Raw genomic sequence first — 18,755 nt, 5'->3', positions numbered from 1 at the left:
TTTCTTTCTTTCTTTTTCTTTCTTATCAGTTGGTTATCATAAAGTTGATTTTTCTTCATTCATTAACCTCCCACTTTCTAGCCCTGCAGGTCATGGCTCAAGAACTGTACTTTGTTCTTCCTAGAGGACAAGGTGAAGATGAGACAGTCGTTCCCCATGCCTACCCATTTGTTGAAGTTTAAAATTATAGCAGTATATTAAATTCATAATAACATACTGTAATAAAGCCCCAGATTGTCCTTGCAGGTGCAGACCAGAGTTCTTAGCGTTTTAATAAATGGCATCTAATCTTGCAGAGACTGAGGTGGAGGTGAGCGCACTCGTGTGGTGCCTGTCACCTGCTCTAGCCTAAGTGCCTTTGCTGTTGTGGGAATGAGAACTTGGACAGCAACAAGGCAGAGTAGCTGGGATTTTTGAATCTCTGTTCCTTGTTCTCTTCAGATGTGTGTATGATCTAAAATTCTGTGTGGGCTGATGAGTTATTCCTTGCATTTATGTGCCGGAGTTCCTGAGTAGGAAATTTTTGTGGATTCTGTGGTAAGACCCAGTCAGTGCCATCAAAACGGGAAAAGCCAATCTTAACAAATTTCATCAAATGTCTACATCAGTCTTCACATTACCCCTCAGATAGGTGACCATATTTATTCAGAATGGAGTGCTTTGGTATGGTCTGCCCAGAACCAGAAAACAGAGGTCGGTCCAGTGGAAAGCCCTCAGAGGCAAGTGGGCCAGTTACAAGAGGGAAGAACCCAAGTTCCCAAATATTTAAATAAATAGAATTATGAAGGTTATATTATCAGAGGTAACTTCCTGAGAAAACAGTAGTAATCTTTCATGGTTTCATAGCTACCGGAATATAAAGTACAAAGGGTGATGTTTTCATTGTAATCTGCTTTTGCTTTATCGTATTTGTTAAGATCTTGTATTTTCCGGATGACCAGGATCAGTTAACATGATGAGGGAGCCTTCCTCTGGCCTCTTCCCTGTTTCTTTGAAACCATTTTATCCACAGGTCTCTTTGACATAATAGTATCTCATTGGAAATACACATATGCTAGTCAGCACGGGCATCTTTCAGAGAACATTTATCTCGCATATTATAGTTAGACTATATAAAAAATAGATTCAACCAGATTGAAAATTTGAAAGTTATTTAGAGGCTGAGAGAACAAGTAAGGGGTCAAGACATTGGTGCGTGCTCTCTTTGAAACTTCCCCTCAAGGAGCTTCTCAGACCTTACTTCTCCTGTTAGGATTTCACCTTTTTTTCTCTTGTTGTCCACGCTATTTATTTATAGTCTCTCCAGGGAAGAACTCCTGGCCATTATTTAATGTTAATCTAGTCATTCCCTTTTAACTTAGAGCCAAATGCAAACTTTTGTCCTCTCCCACCTGGGATTGGCCCCGTGTCTTTAATGTGGTGAGGGGGCAGCCTCACGTGAGGGCCTTCCTTGGCCGGGTAGCTCTCGGTGACCAACGTGCCCCCGCTGACGTGTGACATGACCTGGTCTGTCCTGGGGAGGGGCCCCTAAGTTCATGAATTCGTGCTCTCGCAAGGGTAGGTGGGCGCGGGCTTGTTGTTCCACTTACCTCCTTTCTTTAACGAAAAAAGAGGCGGAAGTATATGGCTCTGGGCTGAGTGGGCCCACTCTCGTGTGGCCAGGAAGGGTGACCAGTCTTCCCGTACGTGTACCTTCCTTGCGCCGTGAGCTAGTTGTCAGAGGAGGTGCTTGCTTTTGGGAACCAGGTGTAGGGGCAACGGTGCCTTTGGGGCAGAGGGAAGGTGGTGCCTTTGTTACTAATCAGTGAAGGAAGGGGGTGGCTTCCTAGGTGGCTTTCAGAGCAGCAAAATCTAACACAGAATAGAAGTTAGTGAGAAAAACCAGAAATGGGACTTAGCTTTCCCCTAATTCCTTTCTTTAAACATGGTATTTGATCGGGAAAACAGTGTACTTGTCCTTATATTATGAGATTGAACTCGTTGGGGGTGGGTTGGGCCAGTGTCTGGTGAATAATGGAAATAGAGTCCCAGGCAGAAAGGGAAACGTGTGGCCTCCATGACTGCGCATGCCTGGGGGATAGATGGTGTAAATCTAGGAAGCCAACTCTCCTTACCTTCTTCAGGAGGGGCCTCGTGTCATCAAGTTCCTTCTGACCCTTCAGGCAGAGCAAAAGCATCTTTTTTGGCTTTAGGTTTTACTGTATTTGGATCAGAAATGAGTGAAGTGATGATGAACATCAATGGTGAGATGCTGAAAGTAGCCTCTGTCACTAGGGCATGTGCTTCAGACACGAGCACCACCTGCTGCTCGGGCAGGTTGACCTGGGTCGAGGGCGCTCTGGGATCCACACAACCAGGTCCTGACTGAGAGCTGGTCCCACCATTTAGTGCCCAAGCCCAGTGGTTTCGCTAAACCTGCAGAGAGCTGCTTGTCTGTTGACATGTCTCTAGTTTCCTCAAGAGACGTGGCCTCTATATGCTTTCTCTTAAAAGAGATGAAAAAGCATTTCCGAAGCTTCCTTGAACTTTTTGGAAGAAAGAACAAAATTTGGTGTTGACCCTCTGGTTTGATTCAGATCCTCATTACATAGAGTTCTTTTATACCAGGAGAAAATGTTGGTAACTTGGGGGCCAGCCTTCGTGAAGTGCTTAGTATGTCATCTGTTGTATCCTAGGCATTTGAGCTGGCCACAGGAGATTATTTGTTTGAACCACATTCTGGGGAAGACTATTCCAGAGATGAAGGTGAGTATTGCTGGCTGCAGAATACTTCAGTCTGGGGCTCTTAAGAATGCTGAACTTGTAGAGTGATGCATTTTGTACCCAAAATAGAGCTGTTTTGGCTGTCAAACACCAAATTTAGATGCCTGTCATTTGAGCTTAGAGCCTTCTCAGTGGCAGTAAATGGGCATAGCCTGTAGGCATGGGCTCTGCAGAGAGCCGACAGGGCCAGAACCCACCTCTCTTTCATGCTTCTCAGCAGCCAGAGCCCAGCTGGCCAGGAGAGGACAGACTGTACAAATTCCAAAGTCTCCATGGGCCTTTTGTCTACCGATCTGCCCATTTCTCTGTCCTGTTTGGGAGCTTAATTGCAAACCTAGGAATTCTGACTTGAATTCCATCTGTAAACCTGATCATCTCCATGCTTTATTTGCTGGCAGTACTGGGGTGAGCAGGCACCAGCCACTGTTAGCACTCTGGGCCGTGCCTGAGGCCTGCTGTCCCAGAGTTCTGCATGAATGTGCTGCAGACATTGTTGATTTGAATCTGTTTCTGGTTTTTTACTAATTTAAATTTTCCCCTCCTTTTTTTTATCCCATCCTTCCCTTTGCCCCTCCCATTCCCATATCCTTTTTTTTCTCTTCATAGACCACATAGCCCACATCATAGAGCTGCTAGGCAGTATCCCAAGGCACTTTGCTCTGTCTGGAAAATATTCTCGGGAATTCTTCAATCGCAGAGGTAGTACCTCTTCTTTTTGAAAAGCGCCACGATGCAGACAGAAATGGAATAGCAGCTGCTGATTGTAGCACTAATGGTGACAAAGGCATTTCTCCTAAATTCAAAAAGCAACCCAACAGAATTGCTGTGCAGTTTTAAAGTTCAGCAGGGGAGGCAGCATTCGGCCCTGTGTGCTTGGTCACCCTGCGTCCAACCACCTGGATGCCCTGAGTCGGCTGCGTGGGCCAGGCCTGTGCTTTTGATCATTCAGGTTGCGCTCTGTTTCTGTCTGCGCGGGCGGTGGCGGTGTCTGCATGCAGTGTACTGATTAAACTGTCGTGTGTTTCTGTTTTGCTGGCAATGTTTCCCAACGCAGATCACATAGCATTGATCATTGAACTGCTGGGGAAAGTCCCTCGAAAATACGCTATGTTGGGGAAATACTCCAAGGAGTTTTTCACCAGAAAAGGTAACGGTATTTATGCAACACTAATTCTCAACGTAATCCTCTCCAGAAAGGAGAATGGTGCATTTGCCTTTGGACAGTGGGACGGAATCTGGACTTTCACAGTTGGAGAGTTCTGCTGAAGAAAATTCTCAAGAAATAAATTTGAACCGTCTGATCCCTTGAAGTAATTAGTACTTTTGTAAGAGAACCTTCCCGAGAGTCTTGCCTCTCCTACGCTGCGCCCGTATTCATAGAAGGGAGGCTAAGTGCCGTGGCGGCTGGGGACCGCGCAGGTTTGCTTCCCACCCTCTGTGTTGCATTGTGGGGCCAGGTGGCCAGGAGACTGGACCTGTTGGGCTGTCTGCCGGTGCCCTCTTTGATCCATCCCTCTGTGTGCGGTGGGCGTAGACCTGTGGCATTCTGAGGGCCTCCCATTCTTATGAATCGGTGATTTTGATCATCGTGTGTCATGATCCAGAACACTGGTTTCTTTGTCCTGTGTCTTTCCCAGTTAGTGGTCAATTTTTTAAAACACTTGAAAGCCCCAGAGTGTTGTTGTTTTTTGTTTGTTTGTTTGTTTCGACTCCTTCCCCGGTGGTATGTTCTATTTTGTTATGTGCAGAGTGGGTGTCTTTAATTTGTTTTTCCAGCTGAGAATTTTTTTTAGGAAGTTTGGGGGTTTGTAGCAGTCTTTAAAAAAGGAATTCTAAAGTTGATGTGAGCAGAACATGGACCTTCTAGAAATTTCTGAACACTCCATGTAGTCTTTTCTTCCCTGCTTTACCCAAATTTAGAGAACCAACGTGACTTTTTATTTTCCTGTGAGATTAGGAGTACTTGTAGAATAATAATCCTTATTATACACTTTGGTGATGTTCAGCTAATCCGTCCTTGTTTTATCCCTTAAGTTACACGTCCTGGTTAAATGTTTGTGGTCAAGGACTAGCCGTGCTGGGGACAGGAGTTTCCTGCTCCAGTCCTTCTGATATCATCCAGTATGCAACTTGGGAAATTTGTCGCAAGGTGCAATAGTTTTCTTATTTATCATGGGGGGGAGGGCGGGGAATGACTCAAGAAGTCTGTTCTCCACATGACCGTTCGCTGTGCTGCTGCCTGCCTTTCCTCTGCAACAGGAGTGGCTGGACTCTGTGCTCTGTGCTCATTGTCTGTGGCTGGGAACCACCTGCATAGTGGAAAAGAGGAAGAGAGGGGCTGTGAGTAATGAGAAAATGAAGTCATACAGGTTATCTGAAGGTGCCAAACTTTGGTTTCCTTGTGGACACAGCTGCTCTGAATTGTTCCTGCCTGTGAAGCTTTGCCGGGGGTCCGAGCTGGGAGCCGGCACGGTCCCAGTGGGCATGGAACCCTCTCCTCTCTCCAACTAGCAGGATTTCAGAGGACAGACTGATGAGTGATGCATTCTGAAGTGATGTGGGATGAATGCTCGGTTTCAGCTTGAGCTCCCTGACCTTTGACCCTTCAGGGATGGAAGGTAGCTTCCTGGGGATAATTTACAGTCATTGTACCCATATCCTCCCCACCCCTATTTAAATTTTTATTTTAACTTAAAGTGCTTGCACATGACCTGACCTAGCCACTCACTCATGTGCTTTATGACTGAGGGAGAGTGGGGTCCATTCTGAAGAACTTGTTTGAAGATTGACTTGAAGAGTTACATTTGGCATCCCTCATAGAGGTAGCTCGAAACCATTTTGATGGGTATTCCTGTGGCAGCTAGAGTCTTGTTTTCCTTCCTTTGGATATAGGAGAAAACTTAAGATTAGAAAAGAAATCTTACAGATTGGGAGCTGAGTCTTGGGGTCTTTCCTGGTGTTTATGTATCATATCTGTGAAATCAAAAGGGATTTAGAAATCACTGGAGTAACACTATGATGAGTGAAGACCTATTATGAAAATAGATTTCATTATCTCCCATAGGATGAAGGGAATGATTTGTGCATACAAGATATATTTTGGCTTGTGTCCTAAGTAATGTGTTCAGATACACTTGAGAAATAATGGCATCTTAAAAGAGTACTTAAAAGTATTCATTTGAATTATTTTCTGAAACAATTTTGTGCCAGAACTAATAAAGGCAAAATTGAAAAATGGTATCACATTTTTAAAGCAGTTAGGGACTGAGAGGGAAGGAACATGTGTTTTTCTGCTTTTTGTCTGCTGCAGATTTCACTCGCAGCGAGAGGCCAGATAGGAAGCAGTGTCTGTGCTGAATCCCAGAATCAGTGCAGCTTAGTGAAGTTATTTTTTTGTTTGTTTAAAATTCAGTGTAAAGTGATGATTACTAGTTTCAGTCACTTGGGGGGCAGGGACTCACATTTAGTTAGCTGGCAGTCCCTTTAGATGTGGCCATTGGCCACCAGAGATCACTGAGGAGAATCTGCTTCACGGGAGTGCCAGGATGTGGTGCAGTCGGAGTAAACACCCCTCCGGGTCTCGCCCTGTCTTGTGTTGAAATCACATAGGGAGAGGCCCGGGGCCTTGGAAAGGTGCTTTTAAAGTCATGAATGGAGCCCTTAGGAGCAGGCTTAATGATCTTTTTAAAAAAATAAGTATTTTTACATCATTTTGTGCCTTTTTTCCATCTCAGTGGTTTAATCCTCGTTTTAAAAGGACCCACAGTGTCCCTGGCCCCTTCTGCCATCTCCCCCCTCACTGAGAAGTCCTCCGCTGGCGAGAGGGGCCCTCACCAGGGGCCCTGACACTCTTATCTTGACCTTGCCACCCGCAGAACTGTGTGAAACAAATTTCTGTCATTTATAATCCACGTGTATTTTTGGGGAAGTAGCCTGGATGAAGTAATACTTGTCCCAGGAAGTATATAGTCGCCCAGAAGACTCCAAGCCGGGGTGGTGGGAAAGCAGCATAGCCTAGGGCCCACCAGCTGGCCACCGCATGCGCCCGCTGCCATCCCTGTGGGCGTGGGTGTGTGTGCGTGTGACTGGAAGCCCCAGAAGAGTTTACTTTTTAAGGGCTGATTCTAGATGACAGTCTAGTGTGCTGAGACATATGTGATAGTGTGTCCAACCAAAGACCAAAATTTAAAAGATTCAAGCAGTGTTCTTCTGTGCAGTCACAGAACTATAGATGCAGCGTAAAGTGCACATTTCCCCTGTGACAAGGGCGGTGCTGTGCTGAGTGAGCCCAGGAGAGCAGTGAGAAACTTGCCTAAGACAGGTGGCGAACCCAAGAGCATGGTGTTAAAGAAATATACCTCAGAAAATGAAAAATACAGACATTTCGTAGTCTTGATTTTTAATAGCTGAGATGAAACTTGTTAGCATGAATTGTGAACATGTGTACAGCATTACCATAATGTCAACAGGTTCCCTTTTTTTTTTTTTTTTTTCCTATGAAAGATAAAGTGCTTCAGTGGACTTTTGACCCCCCCTACTGGTTGGACACTGTTCCAACTGGGCTTTGTTTTAAAAACTCCTCAGTCATTGCAGTTTTCTAGGTGTGTACATAGGCAGATGAAGCCAGATGCGAAGGTGTGGGCGTCAGAGCAGTTTATGAACTCGAGTTGTCTGGGGCGGAGTGAGGCTGGTGCGGGGAGGGCTTGCGCGGAGTAGGTTTCTCATGTCCAGGTGGCCCCGGGGGAGAGTCGGCCGGGGACTGACCGCCACAGGAGCTTGACTCTGGAAATTGCTCAAAGAGCTTCCTCACACCAGTGAGACTTAAAACATTTAAAACATAGGCTACTTCAACTAGTTTCTGCTTGAATTTTAATTCTGAGTTATAGAAGAACTGTTCTTTTGTTTTGCTTTTCTTTGCTGTGATGAGCTAGCTTGCCTTCAAATGCCGGGCTCTGTGGGAGCCAGAGTCTTGTCAGTTGTTCTTTCCTGGAGCTTGGGTTAGGGATTGATAACTACAGTAGGAGTGGTTAAGTCTAAAAACATTAGCATGCCTTTGCTTTGGATGGAAACAGTTGCAAGATAGAAGTAGGGAACACAGTGTTCTACTTTGCCTGAGTTGGTCCTAGAAATGCCCATTGTTCAGGGGTAATTGCCACTGGCGCTCTCACTTAACTCCTACTTGAGTCCCCTGTTTGGAGGGGTCTCCAGCCAGGTCTGTGGTGCAAGATGGGAACAATTAGGGCAGTGAAGAGCTGCTGGCAGAGGGAGATCGGAGTGACACTCAAAACAGCAGAGACGACTTTTTGGAAAGTGACATACCACAGGTAACAGTTGATAATAGCTAATCATATTAGTCATTTAATTTTTCACTTGACATGTTTCACATGCTGTACACAAAGGAGTGAAATCACTGCTAATGTCGGTTCAAGTAAATTCTTTTGTGGTTCACTCCGTTTATCTCTCGTTATTAATTAGCAGGTAATATTATTGTTGCATGTGTTGACACAAAATTGGAATTCTTTGAAAGTGACTGATTGTTTTGGTTCATGTTTTGTACCCAACTTTTTAATAACAGATATACTATTTTACAATCTACATGCTATACAATGTGCCCTTTTGCAAGTGTACAATTCTTTAGCTTTCAGTAGATTCAGTAATAAAACCATTGCCACTATCTAAATTTAGAACATTTTCATTATCTCAAAAAGAAGTCATCTGTGGCTTTTTCAACCTTTGGCCCCCAGCACCCATTAATCTCCTTTCAGTATCTATGAATTTACATCTTCGGCATTTTTTATAAAAAATGAATCAGTATAATTGTGGGCTTTGGCTTGGCTTTTTACATTTCTGTTTTCAGGCTTCCACTCATGTGGTCATATTAATCAGCGCTCAGTTTTTTGTGTGTATGGATATCCAGCATTTGGTTTATCCATTCATTAGTCGATGTTTGGGTTGCTTCACTTTTTGGCTGTTACACATAAATGCAGCTGTGAACATTAATGTACAGTTTTGTTTTGTTTTTTAATGGGTGAACCTGTGTTTGCATAGAGTGAATGGTGAATACACATGTGTGATAGTTAAATAGCAAAAGTTTTTAATTTTGCTGAAGTCCAGTTTATTTCCTTTTTCTTTTTTGCTATTTTGTTTTTTTTTTTTTTTAAAGATTTATTTATCTATGCATACAGAACTGTGTTACAGGCCAGAAGCGCAGGGGCGGTGAGAAGATTCACCAGAGACAGAGTGGGGAGCAGAACAGGCAGATCGACAAAGTACACTGCTGAGGGGAGCAGCGGGCGGGTCAGGAGAGGTCTGCCACACCATGTGGGTCAGCTCCTGGTCTGGGGATCGAACTCATGCTGAAGTGGCTTTTTAGTGTCTTAGTGCTGTGCTTTAACCCACTGTGCCACCAGGGAGGGTCCTATTTTGTGCTTTTGATGACATCTCAGAAACCATTACCTATGTCAAGATCATGAAGATTCAGTCTTCTGTCTCCTTTGCAGTATTTTGTGACGTTTACCTCTTATATTTAGACCTATGACCCATTTTGAGTTAATTTTTGTGAGATTCAAATTTTGAACTCAGAAGTTTACCTCTGTCTACGTTTTCTACCCATCCAGGAATTTCTGGTTTGATTGTTTTTATTTATATAGGAATTTCTGGTCTTGCGTTTTACAGCATTTATTGATAGCTGTATTTATGCTGTTGAAATGTATCCCAACCTATATTGCTTAGTTTCTTTTCTAGTTATTAGTGTTCCCTAAAATACAGCATCAGGATTTGTTTTCATGGTCTTCCTAATGTCATTAAAATTCATGTGCTGGTGTATTTAATTCTGGAATATGAAGGACAAAATATTTTTGCAATGAACAAAATAATATATTTGCATTCATATATCACTTAAAAGACAGCTGTTTATAAGACAGCACTTCTTATCATTGAATTGAACTTAAGAATGTGTACATATAATCTTAGTGCCTGCTATTTCCTCCTTTTGCTGTTGTAAGATTCTCCATCTATTATAGTAGGGTGTTACGTATTCAGTATCTGTTGGAGCTTGAGGATTATTTTGCATATTGGTGCTTTTCCTGTAATAACAGCATGTTTGCATAAGTTAGGGGTTTTGGTTTTTGTTTTTTGTTATTTCCACACAGTTTTTGTACATTATATACTTCATCACAAGGAGGTTAGATACTTTAGACTGTTGCTAACAATGTTTTTTAAATCAATTTCTAGCTTTAGTTAGGAATGATAATTTTTCATAGCCTTCCAGCTTTGTATTTTTCTCAATATTATATGGAGTTTAAAACACATTTCTTTTTTTCATGAAATGTTGTACTCAATCCAGTGCCTTTTAATTAAAACCAGCACTCCCCACAACCAGCACCTTTGTTCTGAGCAGTGTTCTGAGCAGTGCATTCATTCACAGACAGAAGAGTTGTTCCAACTCAAAAAAAGAGGAGTGTCAGTAAAGCCCTCTCCCCTTCCAAGAGAACTTTGTTATAGCATGCTGTCGGAGGTCAGGCTTCATACTTGATTCTTACCTTTTCTCTGGTGAGATTCGCAGTCCCTTTGACAATCGACAGAGCTCCATTATAGAAAATGCATAGAAAGAGAAAACAATAACAAAAATGTGTTTGGAGAACTTTATGGGCACTTTGAAAGCAACTGTGGTCAGATCCCAAATATGGTTTTGATTTTTGTTACTGCATATCATTAACCATTGTGTTGTTAGGTAATATTGAAGCTTATCAGTTGGCTGTACCGTGGTGGTTTATTTTCACCACCATTCTCCTGTTATTGCACATTTGTGACTTTGCAAGTATAAATAATCTTGCAGTAAGAATATATTGGGGAAATGGAGTGATGGGTTGGTTTTCTTAAACTGGGTTGGTTTTCTTAAACTGGAATTTTTTGTGTCACATGGGTGCCCCGTTGCTTATTCGTTCCTGTGGAACGAATTTTCTTCCACGGGGGGCTCTCTTTCTCCTGGGAGCAGGCAGGTCCACTTCTCTTGGGAGGCACACCTGGCTGGTCTGCGCTCAGGAAGCTGTGCGTAACTGTTTGTTCACGTCGGAGCCAGAAGTGCCGGCTGCATGCTAGCCCCTTGAACAAGCAGTGTTCTCAAGACTGGTTCGTTCAGGATCCGTGACCATCAGTCTGAGCACTCTGTTTTGTAAGAGTGCGCAGATGAAACAGTATAGGCCAAATGAGATCATTTCTCCTTTTGTTATAATTTTCTGTGGATGACATAAAAAAAGGGGGAAAGGTGCGCCATCTAAATTGAGTGGAATAAATAGGTGGGATTTTGTAAGCATAGAACTGTTAATGCAGATCGTGAAAAAACTCAACCTTCTTAGATGTCAGCAGGGGAAGGAGAGAGGGAATTGTCCTGTGCTGTGTGCTCCCCTTGCCTGGGCCCACGCACATGTGGGGGTGGGGTGCAGTACACAGCTAAGCTTTCTGTGGGAGCTGCTCAGCAGGACACATTGAGTGCACCCCGCGAGGCACCTCTGTGGACAAGGCCAGGGCAACCTTGGAAAGTTCTGACACACAGAGGAGTTACTCTTAATGAATGTTATCCTGACCTTTTGGCAATTTGACTTTAAAATAATTTTTCCACTATTGCAGTTCACAGACTATTACATTTGCAGACCACTAGCTTATTGGTCATTGTGCAGTGTATGTCAGGGCTGCTGGAACTCGCTGATGTTGTACTTCATTTATCTCATTTTTGAAAAGCAGAAGCTTTATGTTTACAAATTGATGCCGGTATGTAGGTTTTACCACCAATGTGTCCATGTCGGTGCTGAGCTGCCAAATTGTCATTTACTATACCTATTAGTGGCTATTTAAATATAACCAAACTTAAAACTTCACTGCCTGGGTCACACTCAGCATATTTCAAGTGCCCAGTAGCCACAGGGAGTGGACAGTCACCATACTGGGGAGTGCGGGTGAATGTCTCTGCCGTCACAGAAGGTTCTCTTGGGTAGCACTGCTCTGGAGGGAGGGTCTCCCTTTTCTTTGCATGGTAACCAGGAAATATGCTTAAGGAATTAGTATCTGAAGGTGTTTTCTAAACAAACATGTAAAGGACCCCAAATTAAAATGAATGCCTCTCTCTGCTTTGCGAGTAAAAACCTCCAGGCTGGACTCAGGTGCTTGCTGCTGTTGAAAGAAGCCTTTAAATTTACACCTTTCGTATTCTCTACACTTACTTGGAATTGGATGCAGTCCTGTACATTCATTGATTCCTGCTTGAGGGGAGAAGCTGGTGGCCTTTGCTGTTGCTGAACAGATAACCTTATCTGCTCCACTGAAAAAGAACCTGGCTGGCCCAACGCCAGGACATGCAGACTTGGAGCTCTGTTGATGTTGTCTGTTTTCCCTGTAGGAGAACTGCGGCACATCACCAAGCTGAAGCCCTGGAGCCTCTTTGATGTACTCGTGGAAAAGTATGGTTGGCCTCACGAAGATGCTGCACAGTTTACAGATTTCCTGATCCCGATGTTAGAAATGGTCCCCGAGAAACGAGCCTCCGCTGGTGAATGCCTTCGGCATCCTTGGTTGAATTCTTAGCAGATTCTACAAATATAGCATTCTGAGCTAGCAAATGTTTCCCAGTACATTGGACCTAAACGGTGACTCTCACTCTATAACAGGATTACAAGTGAGCTGACTTCATCCTCAGACCTTTATTTTGCTTTGAGGTACTGTTGTTTGACATTTTGCTTCTTGTGCACTGTGATCCTGGGGAAGGGTTAGTCTTCTGTCTTCAGCTTAGTAGTTTACTGACCCACTTTCTTCTGGAAACAATAACATGTCTCTAAGCATTGTTTCTTGTGTTGTGTGACATTCAAATGTCAGTTTTTTTGAACGAAAAATACTTCCCCCGTTGTGTTTTGGCAGGTTTTGTAACTATTTATGAAGAAATATTTTAGCTGAGTACTATATAATTTACAATCTTAAGAAATTATCAAGTTGGAACCAAGAAATAGCAAGGAAATGTACAATTTTATCTTCTGGTAAAGGGACATCATTCCTGTATTATAGTATATGTAAATGTACCCTGTAAATGTTAATTTCCATTAAATATGGGATGGGGACTCAAGTTACAGAAAAGCTACTAAGTCTTGAGTGCTCTATAGGCTAAGTTGCATGTAGCGGATTTAACTGCTCCAAGGAGCTGTGCACACTTTTCATTCCATAACAGTTCTTTTACATTGAATTTTAAAACAAAGTGGCTCTGGGTTTATATAGGATGTTATTCCCGATAGGGCAATTGAAAAGAAGACATGCTTCTCATTCTAAAATACATATTCTAGTTTAGCACTCTCATTCGTATTTTTGCATATTTTTAAAAGTAATTTTAAAGAAAAAGCAATTTCCCTTTAAAAATGTGATGGGTGGGTATCATGTGGTGTTGCCTCTTCCAAGCACTGTACGGTAAACTACACAGATTAAATTGGGTAAGACAAACATGTTAAGTGTGTGGAATGAAAAAAATACATATATTTTTTGGAAAAGCTTGCTTGTGTCTGTCTCAAACCAAGGTACAGTATCTGTAGTTTACAATGCAGTGGGAAGATTACTGACATCTCCGAGGTAACAGTGATTGTATTCATTCCACAGGCAATTTATATGTGGTTCTAACAAATTATACTAGCTTTCTGTCTGTTCATGACTTTCCCTTTACAGGTTGCACACAATTTTGGTTATGCATTTTCTTTAAATAGTAGACTACAGGATACAAACCATAGTAGGCAATACAATTTTAACTGTAATGTACAGAGAGGTATATTTAGCTTCTCTTAGAAGTCAGTGGATTGAATGTCAGGTTGTTTTTTTTTAAGTTTTACATTAAGGTGCCTCATTTCTCTTGACTTTGTCCATTAACCTTTATCCATATGCCTTTGCAATAACTAGATTGTGAAAAGATATCAAGTGTTGTAACAATAATCCATTGTTTGAGGTGCTTGCAGTTGTCTTAAAAATTAAAGTGTTTTGGTTTTTTTTCCCCAGAGAATGCCTTGGTCATTGGCCTGTATTTGAAGTGTAGAATCAACAAATAGCTTTTTAGTATAGTGTAACCCCAAACTAAAGAACTATCAACAGTCCTGTTGCAGGAAATGGAGTTGTATGACACTCATTAAGGTTTATTACAAGGAAATCATTCTTCGGTTTTTGGGAGTAGACTATGGACTTAGAGTAGATGCTATGTTTTAGATTAATTTGCTAGATTTTAAGTGATCCTTTGTAATGTACATTTCACCAGCAACATAATTTAGTTTGTGCATTGCAAGTTTTCTTTTTTCACAATATTCATTGTGAGGGAACAAGACAAACAACTTTAGTAGTTAGCATTCCATCACATAATGCTGAGTGGAATGTTCCACTTAGTCATGTGTGAGATCCGCATATTAAGTTTTTCTAATGAAGCTGTACCTTACACTGTGGATTCTACAGCAGGTGACTGTAGACCGGTGATGCAGTCCACAGTTTTCATAGGAATCATTCTTGTAAGAGTCACAAAGTACATTTATGTCTTCCCATGTCTCTTAAGAATTTTTTCAGGGATATACTGCACTTGAATAAAATTAGCCTCATGCGGTTTTGGCTCGTGTTAGAAATAAACTTGACTGTTATAAAGTTTAATGGTCTCTCCCTTATGATAAAAGAGCCTGTGTCATTTATAATGTGGAAACGATTGCTCTGGAAGGTTGTCTAATTTGTATTACAGATAAGTGTTTTTTTTTTTTTTTTTAGCAGATTCTTGTTGTCATGATGATGATGAATGCCTGTCACTTAAAGCAAAACCACTGGCTAGGCAATACACTGTAGTCAGCCTAGTGACTGTAGTTGAATGTACTGTCTTTTCTTTTTCCTAGTCTAGTTGGAGTCTTCAGGAAAATGACAAGCAGTGGATCATGTTATATGATTATAGCAGATTGAGAAGCTGGCTGTCTAGAAGTTAGAACTGCCCACAGGCGGAGAAAAAGTGGATATAGGAGTTTGAAAAAAAGCATAACCCTTTTAGAACACGGTAACTAGTGAACAGGATAAACCCTTTCTGCTTGAGTAGAGAACTGTCAATACTGTTTCTACTGGTTGATAAAAATCTTATTTTCTTTTTAAAATGACTTTAAATCAAATTTTGGTATAGGTATGCAACTTACACAAAAACTTATGTAAATGTATACATTATGTAGCAAGCAAATTTAAAATGAGAACTTAAATGCCTAGAAAAGATAGACTTTAAAGTAGGTAAATACTGACACTTGGCTATACTAGTTAATTCTAGTCTGTGTTTGATGAAATTGTTAAAGAATGGATAATATAAAGCCATCTTTTCTTGGCCAACTGTTTTTTCAGTGAATATTGTAAGTGAAGTTGTCCAGGATGGCAAAGTTGACTTAAGTTCTTTTAAAACTTGAAGCTGTTCAAGATTGAGGCCTAAGTGCAGCTCTGGTAATGTACCACCATTAACTGATTTTTTTTCTTTGGGGAAAAAAAAATATATAACGTGACTTCTATTACTGCCAAATCTTAGTCACTGTAATCTTTTTCCTCTGGTGTGCAGAACTTTACTGTGCCAAATTTGTCAAGTTAACTGGATGATAGAAAATATGTTGACAAATACTGTACTATCATTTAATACTTCTTTGAGGTGTAAGGAGAAAATTATTTTTCCAGAGTATTTTATATTGCAATAAGGTGTTTCATGTGAGAGACCATCTTCATTTCATTGAATAACAGCTTTTTCCTTCAGAATTTTAAAATGTAATCTGATTAATAGGGAACTTCAATCAGGTGTACAAATGATACTGGTTTTTAGCCAAACTAGTCCATATTTTCAAACAGTTGTAAACTGTATCGCGTGTAATGCTTTAGTGGTATGGGTACTTTTTGTATAAATGTCAGATGTTATTGAATGTAAATAGCAGACTTCCCCATGGCTCTGGTTCCTGCAAAAATGACAGGTAGACAGTGATGCTTACTATGGTTCAATTGAGGTAGCAGTCATTGAGAAAATGCAGAAGGCTCCTTATAAATAGCTGAAATGCATTTGGATAGACTGCAGTCTTAGAAGTTGTACAGGACAATTTGGTAAAACTGACATAATTGTGATTTATTAACATGAATTAAAATGCCCAACCAGTGCTTCAATGTGACAGTATATTTAAAATAAAAAAGAAATTAAAGGCCATATACTGTACTACTTTCACAAAGATCACACAGTTTGCAAAGACTTGTCATATGTACAATGCTATATACCAAATGAGAAAAGCTGTAAGCAATTATGTACGCAAAAGAAATGCAGTATTTACAGTTTGTCAGGAGACATTAAAAATCATCTATACATTAAATTACATTTTGCTTGCAAATAACCGATAAAACAAAGAGCCATGTCCACACCAAACCATAAGAATCTGTATTGCATTTTTATACCTAAGATGCACTCACAGAACCGCTGACAGAAAAAAAATCCTCATAGTGCCATTACTTAGCTGTGTACTTAATGTGTATGTATAAAATAATAGAGAAAACATTCACTAAATGAATTTAACTGCAACAATAAAATTTAAGATCATGTAGCATCAAACCTACTGCCAGAAAATCAGCTGGAATGTTCACTTACAAAATAAAGATACCTAATACTGGCTTAACAGCACATTTTTTAAGGAATTTTAAAAAGCAAAGATGGGAAAAATACAATGAAAGAGCACTGGTGTTTGGTTTTTTTTTTTTTATACAAAGTTTCATGTACAAGCTTTAAAAAGTACCTTAATAGGTACATATGAAATATACAATTTATCTTACAGAACATTTTAAAAAATGTTTTTGGAGTCCATTTTAATGCCACCCTGAACCATGGTAATTGTTCTGAAATGTTGGTGGCACCTGTGCTCTGTGAATGGGAATCTGTCCAGGCACTGGAGATGCCTGCTGAGGTCCTTGAACCCCATGTGGTAGGGCCACAGAGCCAGGATGCGGACAGAACCCTGAAGCAGTAGGCGTTGGAATACTGTTTGGTCCTTGGGGCTGGAGGTGAGGACCTGCAACTGGTAATGGACAATGTGGCCCTGTTCCAGAAGGCTGGTGTTGGGGTCCCGGTCCCAAAGTGGTGTGGTGTGTAGCTTGTGAGGGATACGGTGGTACAGCTGGATGAGCACTTGTAGGAAAAAGTGGAGGTCCTTGATGAGGTGGATGGTGTAAGGCTTGAGCTGAAGTGGTGTGGTGCCCAGAAGCCAAAACACTGGAAGGAGGAGGAGGAGGGGGAGGGGGAGGTGCTGAATTGACAACATGCTGGTGTTGTGCTTGTAGACCTTGGAGTCCTGTGGAAGGAAGGGGGGGTGGTGGGTGATGATGAGGGGCAGGACCAGGAGGTGGAGGGGGTGGTGGTAGATGGTGGCCAGCAGTCTGAGAATGAATATGCGAGCCAGGGGTGACAGCATGAACAGGCCCTACTACATGTGTTACAGAGTGTTGCTGATGGGAATTTGGGGGCTGGACGAGGTGTGGTCCTGGAGCAGGTGGTGGTGGTGGAGGGGGCGGGACAACAGCAGCAGTAGTTTGATGGAGAATAGTAGGGTTCTGAGAAGGCAAAAAATGCCCCGGAGTAACATGGTGTCCTGGAACTGTTTGCTGGCTTGTAGTGCCAGGAAGTGCTTGGTTTGGTCCTGATGTAAACACAGTTTGCTGGGAAAGACTACCTTTAAGCTGATTGTAATTCTGAAAGTTTGCAGAGGGCTGCTGGTTTTGATAATAAGATGATGAAGAAGGTGGCGGAGGAGGTGGAGGGGGCGGTGCAGTGCTGTTCAGACTCTGTTGGTTAAACTGACTGTATGTTGCTGAAGATTGTCCTGAGGGTGTCTGTGTGAACAATGCTCCGGAAGTCGCCTGCTGGGTATTGGCTTGAAGGTTCTGTGCTGCTGGATAAAAATTTCTCTGAGGCTCTCGCTGAGGTGTTCCGACTTGGGGTGACTGTGAATGATGAGGCCTGTAAGGTGATCCTAATTGCTGTGAAGGAGGCTTTGGTGAAAGGTACCCATGCTGTGTAGTTGTGTGAGGTGTGGATGACTTTGGAGGGTTTTCCACGTGAGGCGATGGAGGACAGTGCAGCTTCATTGGTGCAGAAGGCAGCTTTTGTGAAAGTTGCTCAGATGAATTGCGAACAAGTTGCTGAGGAGGATGATTCTTGGAAAGTGCTTGGGTGTTGCTTAATTGTTTCTGTGGCAGCTCTGTTTTCAGGTGAACACTATTCTCAGCTTCTGATACAATAACTGTCGTCTCCCAATGGGAATCTGTTTTTGTGAGTGTTCTCCCAAGTGGTTGAGTAGAAATTACAGGTCCTGGTGAACCAGACTGAAAAGAAAACAAGTCAAACAAACATTTTAAGCACTTCAAGTTTATTTTACTCTCATTGGTATCTAGGCAATAAGGTTGAGAACTTAAGAGGCTTGGGCGTTATTTTTCCTTGCCTTTCCCCCTGAAGTAATAATATAAAAGGGATTTTGAGTGTTATTATAATAACTTGACTCACTTAGCAAGCTTCTACTGCTAGTGTCTTCTGTGGCCTATCTCAATGGTAAGTTGGTTTGGTGAAGAAAATTCCTTGCCCAGTTTTCATTTGAATTACCTTGCATGTTGTTCAGAAAAAATTTACTCAAGTACAAGGCTACTTAAATTTCTTCAGCATATATATATTCTTCAAGAAAAAAAAAATCTCAGATCACTCAGCTTTGGCTTCCAAACATATTGATTGCCACCTGAAGGCATCACATTATCCAAAAGAGAAAGGATTCTTTACCAACGAAGTGACCTGCCCCTTCGTTTTTAGACGATGTTTCCTAGATCCCACTGGAATAGTGGTGGAACTCTTGGAGAAAAATGTAAGGTTGGTATGAGAGAATGAATAAAACAGTGAACACAATTAAGTATATTTGACAGGAAAAGTGCTCAGGAATGACAAACCTAAGTTGATACAACAG

The 18,755-nt window shown here is 41.7% G+C and overlaps 2 protein-coding genes across 5 annotated transcripts in view; one reads left to right on the top strand and one right to left on the bottom strand.

Moving 5' to 3' along the window:
- The window catches only part of SRPK2 (SRSF protein kinase 2), a 106,488-nt gene extending 92,021 nt beyond the window's left edge, over positions 1–14,467 (top strand). For 2 of the 3 annotated variants that reach the window (XM_012720824.1, XM_012720825.1), the window contains exons 13-16: positions 2,676–2,745; positions 3,370–3,462; positions 3,818–3,910; positions 12,158–14,467. In XM_012720824.1, the coding sequence (XP_012576278.1) occupies positions 2,676–2,745; positions 3,370–3,462; positions 3,818–3,910; positions 12,158–12,342 (441 nt within the window). In that variant the 3' untranslated portion in view covers positions 12,343–14,467. The remainder of the gene's footprint in view (positions 1–2,675; positions 2,746–3,369; positions 3,463–3,817; positions 3,911–12,157) is intronic. The other variant, XM_004676917.2, reaches the window with a different exon arrangement.
- KMT2E (lysine (K)-specific methyltransferase 2E) overlaps positions 13,781–18,755 on the bottom strand; it is a 71,026-nt gene continuing 66,051 nt past the window's right edge. Inside the window, exon 27 of one of the 2 annotated variants that reach the window (XM_004676916.2) lies at positions 13,781–18,129. In XM_004676916.2, coding sequence (XP_004676973.1) covers positions 16,618–18,129 — 1,512 coding nt within the window. In that variant the 3' untranslated portion in view covers positions 13,781–16,617. The remainder of the gene's footprint in view (positions 18,130–18,755) is intronic. The other variant, XM_012720823.1, reaches the window with a different exon arrangement.

The sequence above is a fragment of the Condylura cristata genome, unplaced genomic scaffold (genome assembly GCF_000260355.1).
Source record: "Condylura cristata isolate star-nosed mole 26May11 unplaced genomic scaffold, ConCri1.0 scaffold00005, whole genome shotgun sequence".
NCBI classification, from domain to species: Eukaryota; Metazoa; Chordata; class Mammalia; order Eulipotyphla; family Talpidae; genus Condylura; species Condylura cristata.
The sequence above is the reverse complement of the archived record's forward strand: the minus strand, read 5'-3'. Positions and strand labels throughout refer to the sequence as shown.